Raw genomic sequence first — 19,979 nt, forward strand, 5'->3', positions numbered from 1 at the left:
TTAAAACTAAGCTCTTTTAATTTCCTGGGTGCCAGTCTATAAGTGGTTTCCTACTTTTGCAGTTTCCAAAATGGAATATGTTTTAAATGTGATAACAATAGAGCAGTTTCCGGCTATAGGAACAATTACAGATTATTTTGGTTTGGGGGAAGTTCTACTATGATATGCTCAGGTCTGTGTGGTTTTCTTATGCATATCCTGTCTTGGTGTTCCTGGAGCTCCTTCAGTCTGTGGCTTGATACCTTCAGTTTTGGAAAATGCTTGGCCAATATTTTTTCAAACACTGATTCTGCTTCATTTTTATTTTCTCTTTTTCAGGTCTCCAGTTACATGTATGCCAGATCTTTTTCATCACATCTCATATGTTTCTTAGCTCTTTTATGTAGTTTAAAAAAAAAAAAGCTACTTCTTCATTCTCTTCAGTCTGGAGTTTTTTGTTTCTTTTCCATGCTGATAATTTTCATACACCCTTCAATCTGGATGTTTTCTACATGGAAGTCTGTCAGTTCACTAATTCTTTCCCAGTCTGTATCTAAACTGCTATTAAACTCATCTACTGATTTTTTAAAAACTATTGATTAGTTCTTTGGTGATAGCCTATCTTTTCATTTATTTTCTTAGACATATTACTCAGTTATTTTAACGCAGATGTCTGATGACTCCAACCTGCAATACTTATGGGTCTACTTCTATTTTCTTGTTTTGGAACATTAGGTCTTATTTTCTGGCGTGCTTGGTAATTTTTGATTGAAAATTTGGTTGATGATGACTTTGGAATAGATTTAAATTTCTTTTAGCAAAATATGAGTGGATCACATTACTTGAGTAAAGGCTGGTCTGTTTCTAGGTTGCTCATATTTTCAGGTCATAGCCCTACTGGTACGATCTCAAAAACTTGGTATTTTTAACTGGTAAACTCACAGCTCCAAACTTTGTCTCCCTGTTAATGAGCTGCTACTGCTGCTAAGTCACGTCAGTTGTGTCCGACTCTGCGACCCCATAGACGGCAGCCCACCAGGCTCCTCCATCCCTGGGATTCTCCAGGCAAGAACACTGGAGTGGGCTGCCATTTCCTTCTCCAATGCATGAAAATGGAAAGTGAAAGTGAAGTCGCTCAGTCGTGTCTGACTCTTAGTGATCCCATGGACTGCAGCCTACCAGGCTCCTCTGTCCATGGGAGTTTCCAGGCAAGAGTACTGGAGTGGGTGGCCAGTGCCTTCTCCGCCTATTAATGAGAGGCTACTTAAATATATTCATTCAGCTTTTGAGCAGCTTCTTTCTGCCTGGTTTTTCTGGGTTTTACCCCATATATGTGTAATTGGCCTCAAGAATGCTGGGCATGGAATGCTTCATCTTTTCTCTTTTCCAGAATTTTAGATACTTAAGTCCTGGCTGCTTTGGTTACACCCATCAGAAAACATTCTTCAAAGAGCTGCATCTTGTATTTTGTCTGCTTCTACAGTTGTCCGTAGGAGGATGATTGGTTTGGACCAGCTACTCTACAGTAGCCAGAGAGAAAGTTCTTCATTGATTACTTTGATTTTTAAGAATTAAAACCAAGTTTATGGAAGTTTCATTTTTCAAAGCTATTGCACAAGCTGTTAAGTTCACCTTAAGATCCTACTCTAAATCCTTATAAAGGGGCCTTTTCTAACTTGTTAAATGAAATATTTTAAACTTCATTTATAAATTTAATACTCACCTGTTGTTTAAAATTCTTTAACTACTTAACTCTTGGTTTGATTTTCTCATTTTTATACATAATTCTAAACCTTCCTAGAATTTATATGTTGCCCATTAAGAAAATGAGTTTATCATTCCAAACAATTTTGGAGTTTGTCTTCTTAGTTGATTAAAGGAACATAGCAAAAAAAAAAAAAAAAAAAAAGGAACATAGCAACCAGAGATGTAAAGTCAGGAGCTTTAAATTCAAAGAAATGTCTCTTGTCCCTGACTGCTTGCCCACCCCCCTTTTTGTAATATCTATGTCATACACTCAAGTAAGAATGGATTGATGGTGATCATGTAGTCTGTCCCTGATCTTGAGTCATATTATAATATATTTTTAAAGTCAGCTCTAACTCCCATTCATCTTTTCCTGCTTCATGAGTTTTGAGTAATTTTCATACTCTCCCTATTTACTTGTTAGCTGCTTAATTGAAATCTAATTGGAGTTTATATATTCAGAGTTGTGTCTGCCTCCCTAATGTAGGTTCCAAGCTTGTTATTGTTGTTGTGATATGGCCTATTCATTGGAAATGGAGCTACTTATTGCATTGAAGTTTAAAATGGACTTGTTTTAAAATTTTAAAAATACATTTAATTGTATCAAACATAGCCAAAATATTTTTACTTAAAACATGTTGTCAATATAAAATGACCAATAAGGCATTTTACATTAAACTTTTTTTGATCTCTAAAATTTTTAACAAATAATTGACATAATAACATTAGTTTCAGGTGTACAACATAATGACATAATATTTGTATATTTTGTGAAGTGATCACCAAAATAAACCTAGTTAATATCCATCACACACAAAAGTCACACATTTTTTTCTTCTTATGGTGAGGACTTTTAAGATCTCTCTTGGCCACTTTCAAATATACAATACAGTATTATTACCTATAGTCACTGTGCCACACATTATATCCCCAGGTCTTATTTATTTTATAACTGGAATTTGTACCAAAGCAGTTTTGTTTTAAGTGTATTGTTAACTACTGTTTACAGTCTCATTTACCTGGACTATCAACTTATTGTTGCTTTTCCCTCCACAGGAAGGCAGAAATGCTCAAAATGTCATCCAATAGTTACGAGGTTTCTATCCCAATGTCAAAAAAAACCAACGGCATTCCAGAGACAACCTCTAAGGACCTCCAGACATTAACTGAAGGAGCTGTGTTAAGTTTTCATAACATCTGCTATCGAGTAAAAGTGAAGACTGGCTTTCTACTTTGTCGGAAAACAATTGAGAAAGAAATACTAGCAAATATCAAGTATGTGCTTGAACTTTATCTAAGTAGGTTCATTGACATGCAGGTTTTGGCAGGTTTTGCTTATTGCACATAAAGGTGTGCAAGTCTATACAGATATATAGACACATGCTTTCATTTCATTTGACTAAACTAGCAATGAAAGGGTTGGATCACATGTTAAGTATATATAAATATAAGACTATAAACTAAGTCTAAGATATAAACTATATCTTAGCTTAGGTTATGCAGTTGAAGTCCAAAGTGATAAGAGAATTTAGGATCCAAATTAATATTTAATTATAGTTTAGAATCCAAGTTAATACAAAACTTTGATTCTTCATTCTCTTCATCCAGCAACTAATGCATTAAATGGTGGCAAAGTGGGCAATAGAGTAGGGAGAAAATGAGCACTTAGTATCTACTGGGTCCCAAGATATCTTTTTCATATATTATAGCCTTTAGGGTTTTACTGTTTTTCTGAATTCTAGAAAATACGAGCTGGATTCTTCCTCTCTATGGAGTGGAAAGTGCATCTGGGTTTGCTTAGATAGCACAGCCTATGTGTTTTGTTAATTTTTTTTGTTTAATAGGGGAATAATTATTCCTAGATAAAGCAAACAGCTTTTTCTGGCTTTCTAAGACTGGAAGAATGGTTTATTAAGAACCCTTTGGCCAGGTACAGCTACAAACCTGTATGGAATCAGATGCTTCTCACGTTTTCTTAGTGCGTTATATGCGACTGTGGTCTTTTCTATTACTGGCAGCCAACTGCTTCCAGAGGGCTAGAAAATGACAGGGGAGAGAATTTTGGGATGTGGATTGGGAAAAAACATCAGGGATCTAAAATTGATTAGGTTGCCAGAAGGCCAGGAGCTGTGTTGCTGCTGCTGCCGCTAAGTCGCTTCAGTCGTTTCCGACTCTGTGCGACCCCAGAGATGGCAGCCTACCAGGCTCCCCATCCCTGGGATTCTCCAGGCAAGAACACTGGAGTGGGTTGCCATTTCCCTGTCCAATGCATGAAAGTGAAAAGAGAAAGTGAAGTCACTCAGTCATCTCCAACTCTTAGCGACCCCATGGACTGCAGCCCACCAGGCTCCTCCGTCCATGGGATTCTCCAGGCAAGAGTACTGGAGTGGGGTGCCATTGCCTTCTCCAGGAGTGGTGTAGAATTAAATAAAATTTTCTGTATGCAGTAACACAGATTGTACCACCTTCTTATGTTGAGAAACTCTGTGTATCAGGAGAGGAATAATTGATGAAAAGCTTTTATCTTTTGTTCCATATCTAGACTAGCGTTGACTGACCTTTCTGTAAAGCTTACTTTTTTTTTTTTTGGTGGAGCGTAATAATCAAGAAAAATGCTGGTCACTTCAGATTTTGTGCTGATAAGTAAAAGGTAACAAATGATTTGAATATGTACAGGTTGGTAAAATATACACTGCTCCAGGGTACATTTACCTTGCTTATGCTTTAAAGGTAGTAAATTAGTAACTTGATACGCTAAAAGCATCATCTGCTCAAGGCTTCATAATGTTTTTATGGTTCAGTGGTGTGCATTTTAGCAACAGATGAGTTCATCCTTACATGCATTTCTAGGTTCATAAAAACTCAGTCAAATCTTGTAATCATTTCAAATTTTACAGTTAAAAGGATACAAGGTTGTTTTTTTTTTTTTTTTTTTTTTTTTTGCTTGCTTGCTCGCACTACTGGTTTAGGCAGTAGTGTTTTTTATGTTCTCCCTATCTGCAGGCTTCAACTAAGTAGAGTTTCTGGGATGGGGAAAAGGGTGCTCTCATTTATCTCATATTTGATTCATGTTTGATAGCACCATCAGCATTCAAAATAGTAACTGTGTTCCAGAAAAGCTGATGAGGATCTTGATTTTTTGTTTTTCCTTTGGACATTTTATAATCTCACCTGTAGAATCAATATAGACTCTCATTTCCCTCTGGGGGAGCAGATGCTAAAATAAAATCTGACTATATGAATTCAAAAAGATGAGATTTTACTTTCTTATAAAAATCTTCCTGCTTAGTTTTTCTCCATACCCAGCAGCTGAACTTTTTTCTCACCAAAGCTTAAGATTTCTAGAATAAGTGATCCATTCCAGTGGCTGCGTGGCTATCTTATCATGTTCAGGGAAATCCATTATATTATTTGGGAATTTTTTAAATTAATAATTTATTGTGAGATCATTTCAAGTTTAGACCTTGTGGAATATAACCCTGTCACCCAGATTCCCAGCTGTGAATATTTCACTGCATTTGTTCATCACTTTGTTTCTTTATCTACCCATTGTCACTAAGATTTTTCTAAACCACTTGAGAGCAAGCGGTCTGTATGATGCTCCAGTATTCCTAACTCCTCCAGTGTATATTTTCTAGAAATAGTGACCCTCTCTTAGATAAACACAGGTCATTGTCTATAGTAAGCTCAGGGGAAGTGTAGCTTCATAATGAACACAGTGATGGGTCTTATGGAGCCTTGGTAAACCATGCTCTTCACATGGTTGACTGGCCACCAACCACATCATGTCTCTTCAGTCTCATCCAAGCTGGTTTATTCCTGTCCCGCCCCTTAATCTTGGTCATCTGGTTATGTTAATGTCTCCCAGCCTTCTTTACCATATGTCACCATTTTCCCCTTTGTAATTGACAGATTTTACGAGAGAGATACTGTGACATTATTCCAAAATTCTATTTCTCATTAAATTTCAACCTACCAGCTCTAGCCCCCATTGATGACCCCTGCCTGAATGAGCAGGAACAATCTGCTTTGGTAGTTAATTATTCTATATTTACCAAAATGTGACTTTCTGTTTTCATCCATCTCTTCTGTATGTATTAGTTTGCATTCTAGTAAAAGGAAGAACTTCATTCACCATCTCTTATATTTGTATTGGTATAAATATAGACCCATAGATTTGTATTTTATTCAACAGCATTCAACAGTAGTGCACTATTGTCATTATTTGTCTTGATACTCTTATTGTTCCTAATTTGGTCAGTGAGAAACTTTCAGGGTAGGTTCTGTATTTTTTTAACTCATTCTTTTGACATATTCTCATTCTTTGAATATTTTGTTGGATAGCAAGAGGTTTCAGACTCATTGTGTACTTAACCTGTGTCAGACCTGGAATCAGCTGATGTTCCTTTTTGTGGAGGATGGAAATAATTATACACCAAGATCTGGGTGGTTGGAATGTTTATCGCTATTAGGGTTTAGACTTCTTATAGCTTTTAGAATTCTTAGTGGACAGACCTAGGGAACATATGTATGTTTCAGTATATGCACGTGTGTTACTTACACATATATCTAAAACTTTCTATATCTGTGTATGTAGATTAAAACCCATGACTTTTCTCATTATTACGTTCTCCAATTTTTGTCTAATACTCCAATGTTCTTTCCACATATCCATGTTTGTGAAACATCATTTCAGAATGTTGACAAGCCTGGTTCTCACTGTCTTTGAGTTACCTATTGGTTTACTCAATCAATGTTCTTATTCTTCAGTATGAGACTCCTGCACCTTCACCTGTTGCCCTCTTCCTCCCACCTCCCTTTGCAGCCTATGTTCTTGGATACTGGCATTGCTGTACATCTACCCACTTTCATCACCTTCCTACTGAGAAGGGAAGTGGAAGTCTAATAGAAATGACTGATATATTTGAACATCAAATAACAAATAGGGAATATAACTAAGTTTTTTCCCAATCAGACAAAACCTATTTTTCATAAACTTTTCCTACTTCTTTTTAAAATAATATTTATTTATTTGACTGTATTGGGTCTTAGTTGTGTCATGCAGGATCTTTCATTGTAATGTGCAGGCTTTCTAGTTGTGTGGGCTTAGTTGCTCTGCAGCATGTGGGATCTTGGTTCCTTGACCAGGGATTGAACCCACGTCCCTTGCATTGAGAAGCAGATTCTTAACCTCTGGACTACCAGGGAAGTCCCTTTCCTATTTCTTGACATTAGTTTTTATTGAAAATATTTCTTTTGATTTTCCTATAAGTAATTGTCATTTATGGAAATGTGGAGACTCATTTATTCAACAAATGTCCAATATCTACTAGGTACTTGACATTGTGCAAGATGCTAGTGACAGATGTGTCCTCTGTCCTTAGAAACCTTTTATTCTGATGGGGGACTCAGACAACTAGCATACCTCACTGTGTCATTCTACTGTAATAGAAGGGTTAGAAGACACTGTGGATATCACTAACCCTAAATCAGAGGTTTGGAGGTGTGGAGAGAGAAAAGGTGAAAATTGTATATGTGCACACTTATGTGTGAGTGTGTGTGTGTGTGTGTGTGTGTGTGTGTGTGTGTATGTAGAGGGTGGAGAAGGGTCATGTTCCAGGCAGTGGGAATGGCATTGACTGCAACCCAAGATCAAAGGATTAACCCATTATCCACTAAAAAGTAATACATGTGATGTGAATCTTTTAGCTAGGTTTCATTTCATGTATCAGTATTTAGGTGGTCTACCCATTGTAAACCACTGTGCTACATGCTTTGGGGGTGGGGGATAGGACAAGATGACATAATTCTTGTTGGCAAAGTTTTACGGTATAAAGAGGGGAACTTTCCTGCATATAAATGCTGTAAAGCAGTACCTAAGGGTGGGGAATTGGTTTTGAGGGATGACAGTAGGGCAGAGGGCAGGGTGGGGAAACAAGGGAAGTACAGACCATAGACTACTTTATGGGCCATCCATCTGTGTTGCAACTACTCATCTCTGTTGTTGTAGCATGAAAGCAGCTATAAATAACATGTACATGAATGAGTGTAGCTCTGTTCCAGTAACACTTCATTTATAGAAGTAGAAGACAAGTGACCAGCTGTACTAGAATGTAAATTCCACTCAGGCTAGGACATTGATTCTCAACTTTGACCTGTGTGCTAGAAGAGTATCTTGTTATACACAGTAGACACTGGATAACTGTGTTGAATGAATGAAGGGAGAATTAGCCACTGCTCCGCATTGGAACTGTTGCAGTTGTGATTGTCTGCTATTGTTGTCTCCAAGAACCTGTAAAATTCTCTCTTAGAATGTTTACATTCAGTTCAGAATTAATTATTTCAGATTGCTTGATCTTAATTTGAGGAGATATTTTTAAAACCTGGAAAGATTTTCTGACAATTAAATCTTTTTTTTTTTTAATTTATTTATTTGGCTTCACTGATCTTAGTTGCAGTATGTGGGATCTAGTTCCCTGATCAGGAATTGAACTGCCCCTTGCATTGAGAGCATAGGGTCTTAGCCACTGGACCACCAGGGAAGTCCTAACAATGATGTCTTAATGAATAACAAGCTTATATCGGGTACATTAAGAGCTATTGATAAATGCATCTTGAAAGTTCACTCAACCATTTGTATGTCTTTTACATCTGTGGGGAAAGGTCACTGAAAAAATAAGAAATTCTTCTGTTTTACAGTTTGTTCCTGGTTTACCTAACTCATTTACTTGCCAGTGTTTCAGCTGATGAGCAAAGTGAAACGTACTTGTCATCCTAGTACCAGCCATTTCACAGTTTTGACGTTGCAAGCTCAAAAGTCAATAAATGCTGAGGTCCTCTTGATTGGAAGCACTGAGGCACATTGTAAAGTTTATCGCTCACAACACTTGTGTAATCAAATAATTTGTTTCTGTGAAAATATGTGGGAATGGAATACCCTTTGGTTTTGGAACTTCCACTTGGAATAAATGCCATTTTCTCTGTGGAATAAATTTTGACTTGCCTACCAGTTTCAAAGAAAGATTGGCCTTAGTCATCAGAGTTGTGAAGGGCTTCATAGGCCTCTTATTTCATCATGCCTTTATAACTGTGGAGGCCTTGCCCTTAATTCTTTCTCCCATTCATCCTCTTTAACCATTCTACTGTCTACCTCTAGGATAAAAACCAAAATATTTGCCCTCTTCTTGTGACTCAGAACCGTCAACACTACCTTAATTTTTTCCTCCCTCCTGCTTTCTGTCTGAATATTGACTACCCTCAAACATCTGCCTTGTCTGTTTGGAACATGCTGTGTGTACACCATCTCTGTATATCCTTAAAGGTTATCTACTATAGGAAGTGGCATCCACCATTTATTAAAATTGGAGGATAGTTGCTTTACGATGTTGTGGTGGTCTCTGCCATATATCAACACAAATCAGTATAGTTATACACACACACACACACACACACACACACACACGCTGTGCTTAGTCACTCAGTTGTGTCTGACTCTTTGCGACCCCATGGACTGTAGCTGCCATGCTACAGTGGGGCATGGGGATGGGGATTCTCCAGGCAAGAATACTGGAGTGGGTTGCCATGCCCTCCTCCAGGGGATCTTGCCAACTCAGGGATCAAACCCAGATCTCCCACATTGCAGGCAGATTCTTTATCATCTGAGCCACCAGGAAAGCCCAAGAATACTGGAGTGGATAGCCTATATCTTCTCCAGGGGATCTTCCCAACCCAGGGATCGAATCCAGGTCTCCCGCATTGCAGGCAGATTCTTTACCATTTGAGCCACCAGAAAATATATATATATATATATATATATATATATATATGTATCTCGTCCCACCACTTCTAAACTAAGAAATAAGTATAAATTTCTACTTATACTTTACAAGAAAGAAAATGATATATCTTGAGGGTATATATTTTACTTTTCTAATTTGATTAAGAATTTTGTGAGGGTTAAGAACTGGTGATATTTTCTTTTTAACCCCCTTGAGGTGCTTTATTCTAGCCATTGAATTTCATTGCAGGTTTACTGCTTCTTTCTCTGACTAGATTTAAGCAATGAGGACACTACTACTGATGATTCTAGAAATCCACTGACATTAATTGTGTAGAACTTGACAAGGTAGTGAGTCACATGATGTGAAGATAATAATCGTCAAGCGTCACTCAAGACTTACTATGCACTTTATTTTACACTGTGAAAGGAGAGTAAGTGTAACAGAGACGCTTCACCAACATCTGTTACGTCAGGGAACTTTGAAAGTTCTTGTGTCCTTTTCTAAAAAAGTTTAAATGGTGTAGAGAATAAGTGAGTTTAGAGGAGCCCAAGTCATTTTTATTTTAAGTCCTGACTAGTGATTAACATTCTTTGTTGTTTGCTAGATTTTTATTACTCAACAGTTCAGTTTCTTTTTCCTTTAAGAGTTGATTTGTGCTTTTTTTTTTCTATCATTTTATCAACCTTCATTGAGTGTATTAAATACAAACCCTAAATTATAGAACTGGTTTTAAACTGGGTCAGTAACTGGATATATTTCTGCATTTACAGTGGAGTCATGAAACCTGGCCTCAATGCCATTCTGGGACCCACAGGTGGAGGCAAATCTTCGTGAGTATAACAGTATAAGTAAGCTTTTTCTTTGTAGTTTTCATGTGTGGTTTTTAAAAAACTGAATTATAGTCAACATAAATATTATGTTAGTTTCATGTATCAAATATAGAGATTTGACATTTGCATTCATCAAATGATCACCATCATAAGTCAGGCCGTCTGTCCCCGTATAAAGTTATTACAGTATTATTGACCCTATTCCTTATATTGTGTGTTACATCCCTGTGGCTTATTTATTTTATGACTGGAGGTTTGTACCTCTCAAATCTCCTTCACCTATTCTCCACCCCCAGTTTTAAGGTGCTTTTAAAGAACACTTTCGTATGAGCAGGTGTCTGTTGAACATTTTCTGCATGTCTGGTTTGGTACAGGTTGCTACGGATAAGGTGCAGTTGTGCTAGCTTGTGATTGTGTCCTGAGGAAGTCTTATTAGCTCAGCTTTACTAATAGGACACTAACAGGACTCGATAAGGTGACTGGCATACAGCTGTCAGCTATGATTTGAGCTATGGAGTGGAAAAGGAAGGGGATAAAATTGAAAGTGGGGAGTGGAGCCAATGGCATAGTGAAGGCTTATATCTTAAGCAAAGGAGCACATTGCCTGCCTGGAGACCCCCAAGGTCAGACAACAAGGGGGCAGTTTGGGTGGTCTGTGCTGGATCAGGTAAGAGAGCTTTACTTTCATATTTTGGGGCTTTATTATAGCATGTAATTTTTAAAAAGAAGGTAAGATTTACAATATATGTATATAATTTTAGTTAAACCATATAATTTCTTGATCTGTTAATTTGGATTCAAATTAGCTAAGAGGTAAAGCCTGATTTGGAGGGGGGAAAAAAGCAATAACGTATGTCTTTTGTAGGTTGTTAGATATCTTAGCTGCAAGGAAGGATCCACATGGATTATCTGGAGATGTTTTGATCAATGGAGCACCTCGACCTGCCAATTTTAAATGTAACTCAGGTTATGTGGTACAAGTAAGTATTTGTGACTTTACCTGTTAGATTTCTTCTGATTTTTTATATGGGCAAGTGCTTTGGCTGATAGTTGAGTGTGCTTCCAATTGACTACATGACATAATCATAGAAACAACTTTTCTTTATACCCGCTTTTCATAATATCCTATAAGATTCAGAATAGTATTAAACGAAAAGAAAGTCTGGAATATGACCCTTGTAAGGGCAGTAGTATCAACTCTTATTATCATATCATTTCTAAAACACATTACTATTTTACTTTTTTTGTTTTACCCTCACCTCTGTCCTTCCCCTAGCTTAGAACAGTGTTATATAATCCTTGTGTAAAGCATTCTATAAATGTCTGTCAGTAGTAATCATAATTACCTGTGTTCTCTCTGGGTATACAGGTTAGAAATGAAAATTAATTCATCAGGCTATGCAGCTGTCTGAACATGGAGTTATTGTAATTTGTTTAATTGCAAGTTCATTATTGGGGCTTCCCAGGTGGCACAGTGGTAAGCAATCCACCTGCCAATGCAGGAGATGCAAGAGATGTGGGTTCCATTCCTGGGTCAGGTAGATTCCCTGGAGAAGAGAATGGCAACCCACTCCAGTATTTTTGCCTGGCGTATCCCATGGACAGAGGACCCTGGCAGGCTACAGTCCATAGAATTGCAGAGTGGAACATGACTGAGCACACAACACACACAAGTTCATTATTAGTTAGAACTTGGGTATCTTATTTTTGTGGATAAGTCAGATATACTACAGAGTGATGGTATTAGAAAAGACCTGATATATCTTGTTAAAATGCCCTTTTTCTTTAAGGATGATGTCGTGATGGGAACTCTGACAGTGAGAGAAAACTTACAGTTCTCAGCAGCCCTTCGGCTTCCAACAACTATGACAAGTTATGAAAAAAATGAACGGATTAACAAGGTTATTCAAGAGTTAGGTCTGGATAAAGTGGCAGATTCCAAGGTAATGTGGAAAAAACTGATAATATCATAGTCAGCAAATAGGACCTCACCTGTGTGGATAGTATGACTTACTCAGAGATTTTCTATAATATGTATGGTCAAGAGTGGCTGCTTTCTGAAGCTGTGAGAAAAGTGACTGGTTACCTAACATGAAGATGGAAGTTAACAGGTTAAAAAAAACTGAAAGTGATTAACTCTTGGGCAGCAAGTGTGGCAATGTGTTCTAGTATGTGGAAGTGTTCTTTGCTGTGAACAGGTGACCCTTTCTGTGATTGCAGCTCTTGATCCTATCCCCCCTCCGGTTGGTTGGTTGTCCCGTCTCATTCAGTGTCTTCATGCTAACTTTCCTTCTTCCTGTTTTCTTATCCCCTTGTAGTTGTTCTTCTTCTGTTCTTCCATGAGGCTTTCTTCCATTGCTTTTGAGAATTATATTTCTGGAATTCATAAATGATGAAAATTCAAGGATTCAGTATGTTTCACTTTGCTGTCAGTTGGCTTCCAAAATTATATTCAGTCAAACTAGGGACTTATTTGTAGTTTGTGTAGCTTCCAACTTGTTTTTCTGAAGTCTTTCTTTTGACATTTTTGTCTCCCATTCCTCCCTCCCTCACTTCCCCTCTCCCTTTCTTCTACCAGTATCTACTTACAGACTGTTACATGCTGGTCTATTTTAGGCTTTAGATATAACAGTTGTAGGCAGGAGAGTAAAGTAACTCCTTTTGTGAGTTATGCAAGTTTGGAAAGGAGAATTGAGATAAATGAGTAACCTTTATGGTTGATGACTAGGTATAAAAAGATTTTCTGGAAAACGCCTGTATCTTTTGGTGAAGATGAGCTTTTCAGCTTGCAATGGCTCTAGTTTAGTCCCCTTGTGGAAGAGGTAACAAAGAATGGGGGTATTTTGCTGGCTGCTGTTTCAGATGATACTTTCTGACATTATTTAATGTAAAGTATATTTTGCTGTATTTTTTTTGGAAAAATAACTCTGAGATGCCACCATATTCCACTAAATTCATTTTGAGAGTGATTGGATTTCCTTTGTATTATGCCACCATATTCCACTAAATTCATTTTGAGAGTGATTGGATTTCCTTTGTATTAGCTCTGTCTATTTGATATTGTCTTTCCAATAAAGTATTTACCATTCTTTACCTTTAACTAAAAGTTCTCTACCAATAGGCAGTCATTACCCATTCTTTGCATGGATTTCCAAGGAAAACAAGCTGAAACAGTTTGTTGACTTAGAATTTATTTATCTAATTAATTGAAATACTTCACTTAATGTTTTCAGTTTTTATGAAATTTTAAGCATGACAAATGTAGAGAGAATAGTCTGATTACTTAGTTGTTACTGAGTCCAAGTTTGTATAGCTCACCATGTGACAGACCAGTAAATTGAGAGATGAATTGTTGGGTCAAAGAAAAGTGACTTTATTTGAAAAGTCAGCAGACTGAGAAGATAGTGGATGAATGTCCTAAACAGCTATCTTACCCAAATTAGAATTAGACTTATTTTATAATAAAAGAGGAAGAGGGTGTGATTGGTTGTTGCAAACTTCTTAATGTCAGAATCTTTTGTTCTTGCAGCTGTTCATGTGGATCTGATCACAATGTTCCTATAAACCTCTAACAAGACAAATGTTATTCTCTGTTATGCAACTTTCTATCTCTGTATGAATGGAAAAGTCTAATCATTCTGACCTTTAAAGGTCAGATCCTGGAGAATGGGCTATCTGGTATGGACTATAAGCCACATTCATTCACATTTCCTCATTTTTCTCCAAAATGTCTGTTACAGGTCAGTTGTTAGAGGATCCAATCATGGGCATGAGTAGCACTTGATTATTATCTTTTTGAGGACTCATAAGAATTGAAGTGATAATATGATTGAACCTGACTTCATATTGAATCTATTCCTTTAGATCTAACCTGTATACTCTGTTTCCTGAGCTTAGTCATGCTGGCTCTACATCTTTTACAGAAGGATATTGATGACTATTAATATAAGAATTATTTCCTACCTCCTTTCTCCCCCAAAACCTTCCTGGTCCCCCACCACACAGTAACGCTGACTGGTTGAAAAGACCCGGCCAATTGCCCTGTAGAATAGTCTACCTTCCCATGTAGAATAGCCCTGTAGAATAGTCTACTCATCCAGTTGCCCTGTAGAATGAGTCAGGACTTCCTTAGTAAGTTAAGGTAAAGGAGGGCTCAGTTTGATATAAGAGGTGCTAATGTGGTATAATAGAAGGTGAACTTTCCTAGCTACCAAGCCACACTGATGACTTTATTGGGGATGGGGTGGGGGTATCAGAAGGCTATAAGAAGACTAACAATTATAGATGCTTTCAACTTCCCTGCTCCTATCTTCATCTCCCTTTTTGGTCTGTAATTTCAGACCAAATCTTTTAGTGTTCTAGCTTAACTGTCTTAAAACTAAATGTTTGGCTTGGTAAGAAACATATAAAGCATAGGCTTCATATCTTACCAGTTCTGACCTGAACCTTAGTTTACTCTTCAAGTTAAAGAGAAGCCTGCCTCTTCTCCCATATCGTCATTTATTTGCTATTCTGAGAAAACAAGGATGATGTGATTAAGTAACTCTTTTAGGGCTGGAACATTTTAGGAGCTCAACAAATGATAGTGGCAGAGGATGCTATTGTTAATAATGATATTTGTGTTTTAGGTTGGAACTCAGTTTATCCGTGGTGTGTCTGGAGGAGAAAGAAAAAGGACTAGTATTGCAATGGAGCTTATTACTGATCCATCCATCTTGTTCCTGGATGAGCCCACAACTGGCTTAGATTCAAGCACAGCAAATGCTGTCCTTTTGCTCCTGAAGAGGTAAATGCTATGAGAATATTATTCTTTCACTGATCTGCTGCGTGGTCACCTGCTACGTACCAGGTATTATTCTTGGTGCAAGGGATTCATCAGTAAGCACAACAGACAGAAATGTCTTCCTTGGTTGCAGGGAAAGTCAGTTAACAAATGTAAGTGTTTCATGAAAAACAAGGCGGGCTGAGAGTGTAGCAAAATATGGCTATGGTGGAATAGAGATGCTGTGTCATATATAGAATGATCAGGGAAGACCTCCACGAGGTCTTGAGCTGGGAGCAAGTGAACAAGACCTGAGTATATGAGAGTAGAGAGTTCTAGTGGAGGGACAGCCAGTGGCCCTGGGGCAGAGTGTGGCTCCTGTGTTTGGAACCCAGTAAGCTGTGGAGGCGGGTGGGTGTTACTTATTGATTACTTTGCTCAGGGTGCCTTAGCATAGTATAACAGACTGGATGGCTTAACGTAGAAATTTAGTTCTTCACGTTTCTGGAGTCTAGATGTCCAAGATCAGACATTCAGCAGAATTGTTTCTTCTGAGGTCCCTCTTCTCAGCTTGTAGATAGCTGTCTTCTCTCTGTGGTTTTACTTCATCTTCCCTCTGTGTATCCATGTCCTGATCTCCTCTTCTTATGAGGACACTGGTCCTGATTGAATGATGACACTCATATGACCTTATTTATCATAACTGCCTCTTTATAGTAAAGAGCCTCTCTCCAAATACAGTTATATTCTGAGGTGCTAGGGGTCAGGACCTCAACATGAATTTTGAGGACACACGATTCAGTTCATAACAGTTAGAAAAGGACATGAGATGGGATTGAGTGGTTGGCAGATTATGTAGACTATAGATCACTCTAAGAACTATGGCTTTTAATGTCTAGGTGATGTGGCAAGCTTTCAGATAGTTGTAGAACCGAGGACCAGCAGTTATGTAGAGAAAAGGCTGTATAATTGGTCAGGGGTGAGTGGGAGGAATCCAGTCAGGAGGCTGTTTGTATACAGTTGAGGTATGATGCCAGCTTTGACTAGGATGGTAGTGGGGAGAGGGGGAGAAGTAGGTGGTTCTATCTGTTTTCCAAATAGAGTCAACAGGATTAGCTTAGAACTGGATGTAGGGTGTGATTATTGAGAGAATAACTTCTGAGGTTTGGGGCCTGAAAAATGGGAGAATGGAGTAAAGAATGTCATTTACAGAGGGAGAAGGAAGGAGAGGGTGGGATGTATGAAGAGAGTAACATGGAAACATATACACTGCCATGTGTAAACTAGGCAAACAATGGGAATTTGCTCTATGATTCAGGGAACTCAAACTGGGGCTCGGTAACAACCTAGAGGGGTGTGATGGAGAGGGAGGTTTAAAGGGAGGGGACACAGGTATACCTATGACTGGGTCATGTTGATGTTTGGTAGACTCCAACACAATATTGTAAAGCAATTATACTTAAGTAAAAATAAATTCATTTAAAAAAAAGAATGTCATTTACTTTTACAAAGAAGATGGGAGGAGAATCATGGTTATAGGATAAATTTCAAAAGTTTTGGACATCTTTTTTAAAAAGCTTCAACCTCCCAGAACAGTTACAAGAGTAGTACCAAGTACTACCTTGCCACCTTACACACTTCCCAGCCACAGAGTCCACAGCACTGATGATATTGTCCCCATCCAGTCCATGAGCTCCAGACTTCCCCAGCTGCCCCAGAAGTGTCTTTTTTTTCCCTTTCTGGCTCAGGATTATCTCCAGAATCCGCCCCACCCCTTTTTTTTTGGTCTGTTCTAATCCTGAACAGTTCTTTATTCTTTCCCTGCTTCTCACGTCCTCACACATATTTGAGAGTACATTTCATAGGGAGACCCTCAAGGTGTATCCACCCAGTGTTTCCTCATGATCAGACTCATGCCATGAATTCTTGGCAGGGATGCTGCAGAAATGATGCTGTATGCTCAGTGATAACATCAGGCTGTGTGATTTTGACTTCTCCCATCATGGGTGGTATTCACCTTCATCAGCTGGTCATCTTGGTATCTGCTGGCTTTATCTGCTATGAAATAACTATTTTCCCTTTATAATTGATTAGTATTTTATTAGGGGAGATAATCAGATATTAGGCCAGTATCCCGTTCCTCATAAAATCTTCCATGCACCAGTTTTAGCCTATATTCACAACTGCCTCTATCAGCTATGAGTATGAGGGTAACCAAGTGGTGATTTTCTTTTTACATCATTCATTCAGCATGTATTCATTGGTCTTTTACTGTAAAGAAACTTTCTTCCTTCTCTGTTCATATGTTTACTCATTTTCTCCTTTTATTAAGTGGGTTATAATCTGTTATTCTTACTTATTTTCATGACAAAATTCACCCTGATTTGGCCAGTGGGAGCCCCCTCAGTCTGCCTTTTGTGTCATTTTTACATGTCCCTGTCATTCTTTAAGCATTTCTTTACCTTATGGTCAGCAAGATGTTCCAGGCTCATCTTGTACTTTTTCTGTATCAGATGTTTCTTCATGGAGTCCTGGTTCCTCCCAGTTTAGCTATGATTTAAAAACCAAGATCTGATTACTTGGTGTGCTCACTGCTATGGGACTGTCGTTGCTTCTAGACCCACTTAACAGACAGACCTAGGAAATGTGTATGTGTATGTATGTATATATAACATAGAAATACATATGTATATTTTATTTGGAAATATATTTACTATAAATATGTTATATGTATGTGTGTAATAGTTTGAATAGAACTTACATGTAGAAGCATATTTGTAACTATTGCACTATTAGTGTGTACATATTTTTTTTTAAGTGGATTTATATTATTTCCAATCCTGATCTAACACTTGAGTGCTCTTTTTAGCCTTCTGCCTTTCCGTGTTTCTAAATGACTTTTCAGACAATGAGAAACTTGGCTCCCATTATCTCAGTATGTTTCCTTTCTTCCTCAGTAAACTAACTTAATTGTTCAATTTAATCAGTTTCCCAGTCACTCTGGTGGTTTCCTATGCTCACCACCTCTGGGACAATTACCGCTACTCCCCATTTTTAAAAAAACTGTTGGATACACCATCTTTATATGGCACGCCCTCCATATTATTACCTTTTTTTTTAAGTTTTATTTCCTTATTTTATATATATATATATATTTTGGGGGGGCATGTTGGGTCTTTGTTCCTGCACATGGGGAATTTCTCTAGTTGCAGCAAGTGGTGGCTACTCTTTGTTGCGGTGCACAGGCTTCTCATTGAGGTGGCTTCTCCTTGTGGAGTATGGGCTCTAGAGCACCGGTTCAGTAATTGTGGCAGATGGGCTTAGGTGCCTCTCGGCATGTGGGGTCTTTCTGGAGCAGGGATAGAACTCAATGTCCCCTGCTTTGGCATGCTATTCTTAACCACTGAACTACCAGGGAAAACCCTATCTTGCTTCTTCTGATGTCCATGCCCTTGTAAGCAAGCTCCTATGCTAGAATAAGAAGAAACAGGAAGATGGAAATGTCTAAGATTTTAGACATTTTAAGTTTGAGATATCAATTGCACATGTAAGTGAAGATGTCAAGTAACAGGTCTGGGATTCAGGTTCAGTTAGAGAATACATCCATGATATTTTTATTATCTGTAATTAATTATATTAACAGTGTTCATTAGAGAATGATGACTTCAGTTCAGTCGCTCAGTCGCAACTCTTTGCAACCTCATGGACTGCAGCTCGCCAGGCCTCCCTGTCCATCACCAACTCCCAGAGTTTACTCAAACTCATGCCCATTGAGTCCGTAATGCCATCCAACCATCTCATCCTCTGTCATCCACTTCTCCTCCCACCTTCAATCTTTCCCAGAGATCAGGGTCTTTTCAAATGAGTCAGGTCTTCTCACGAGGTGGCCAAAGTATTGGAGTTTCAGCTTCAGCATCAGTCCTTCCAATGAACATTCAGGACTGATTTCCTTTAGGATGGACTGGTTGGATCTCCTCGCATTCCAAGGGACTCTCAAGAGTCTTCTCCAACACCACAGTTCAAAAGCATCAATTCTTTGGCATTCATCCTTCTTTATAGTCCAACTCTCACATCCATACATGACTACTGGAAAAACCATAGCCTTGACTAGACGGATCTTTGTTGGCAAAGTAATGTCTCTGCCTTTTAATGTGCTGTCTAGGTTGGTCATAACTTTTCTTCCGAGGAGTAAGCGTCTTTTAATTTCATGGCTGCAGTCATCATCTGCAGTGATTTTGGAACTCAAAAAAATATAGTCAGCCACTGTTTCCCCATCTATTTCCCATGAAGTGATGGGACCGGATCCCAATCTTTTCTGAATGTTGAGTTTTAAGCCAACATTTTCACTCTCCTCTTTCATTTTCATCAAGAGGCTCTTTAGTTCTTCACTTTCTGCCATAAGGGTGGTGTCATCTGCATATCTGAGATTATTGCTGTTTCTCCTGGCAATCTTGATTCCAGCTTGTGCTTCTTCCAGCCCAGTGTTTCTCATGATGTACTCCGCATATAAGTTAAATAAGCACGGTGACAGTATACAGCCTTGATGTATTCCTTTTCCTGTTTGGAACCAGTCTGTTATTCCATGTCCAGTTCTAACTGTTGCTTCCTGACCTGCATATAGGTTTCTCAAGAGGCAGGTCAGGTGGTCTGGTACTCCCATCTCTTTCAGAATTTTCCACAGTTTATTGTGATCCACACAGTCAAAGGCTTTGACATAGTCAATAAAGCAGAAATAGATGTTTTTCTGGAACTCTCTTGCTTTTTCCATGATCCAGCGGATGTTGGCAATTTGATCTCTGGTTCCTCTGCCTTTTCTAAAACCAGCTTGAACATCTGAAAGTTCACAGTTCAAATATTGTTGAAGCCTGGCTTGGAGAATTT

General features: G+C 38.2%; 1 protein-coding gene across 7 annotated transcripts in view; it reads left to right on the top strand.

Moving 5' to 3' along the window:
- ABCG2 (ATP binding cassette subfamily G member 2 (JR blood group)) overlaps window positions 1-19,979 on the top strand; it is a 123,704-nt gene that overhangs the window by 78,487 nt on the left and 25,238 nt on the right. For 4 of the 7 annotated variants that reach the window (XM_055588074.1, XM_055588075.1, XM_055588072.1 and 1 more), the window contains exons 2-6: window positions 2,782-3,000; window positions 10,277-10,336; window positions 11,202-11,316; window positions 12,127-12,279; window positions 14,965-15,122. In XM_055588074.1, the coding sequence (XP_055444049.1) occupies window positions 2,792-3,000; window positions 10,277-10,336; window positions 11,202-11,316; window positions 12,127-12,279; window positions 14,965-15,122 (695 nt within the window). In that variant the 5' untranslated portion in view covers window positions 2,782-2,791. Of the gene's footprint in view, window positions 1-1,393; window positions 1,520-2,781; window positions 3,001-10,276; window positions 10,337-11,201; window positions 11,317-12,126; window positions 12,280-14,964; window positions 15,123-19,979 lie in introns of those variants that run through there. The other 3 variants (XM_055588073.1, XM_055588076.1, XM_055588077.1) reach the window with 3 other exon arrangements.

The sequence above is a fragment of the Bubalus kerabau genome, chromosome 7 (assembly GCF_029407905.1).
Source record: "Bubalus kerabau isolate K-KA32 ecotype Philippines breed swamp buffalo chromosome 7, PCC_UOA_SB_1v2, whole genome shotgun sequence".
NCBI lineage: Eukaryota > Metazoa > Chordata > Mammalia > Artiodactyla > Bovidae > Bubalus > Bubalus kerabau.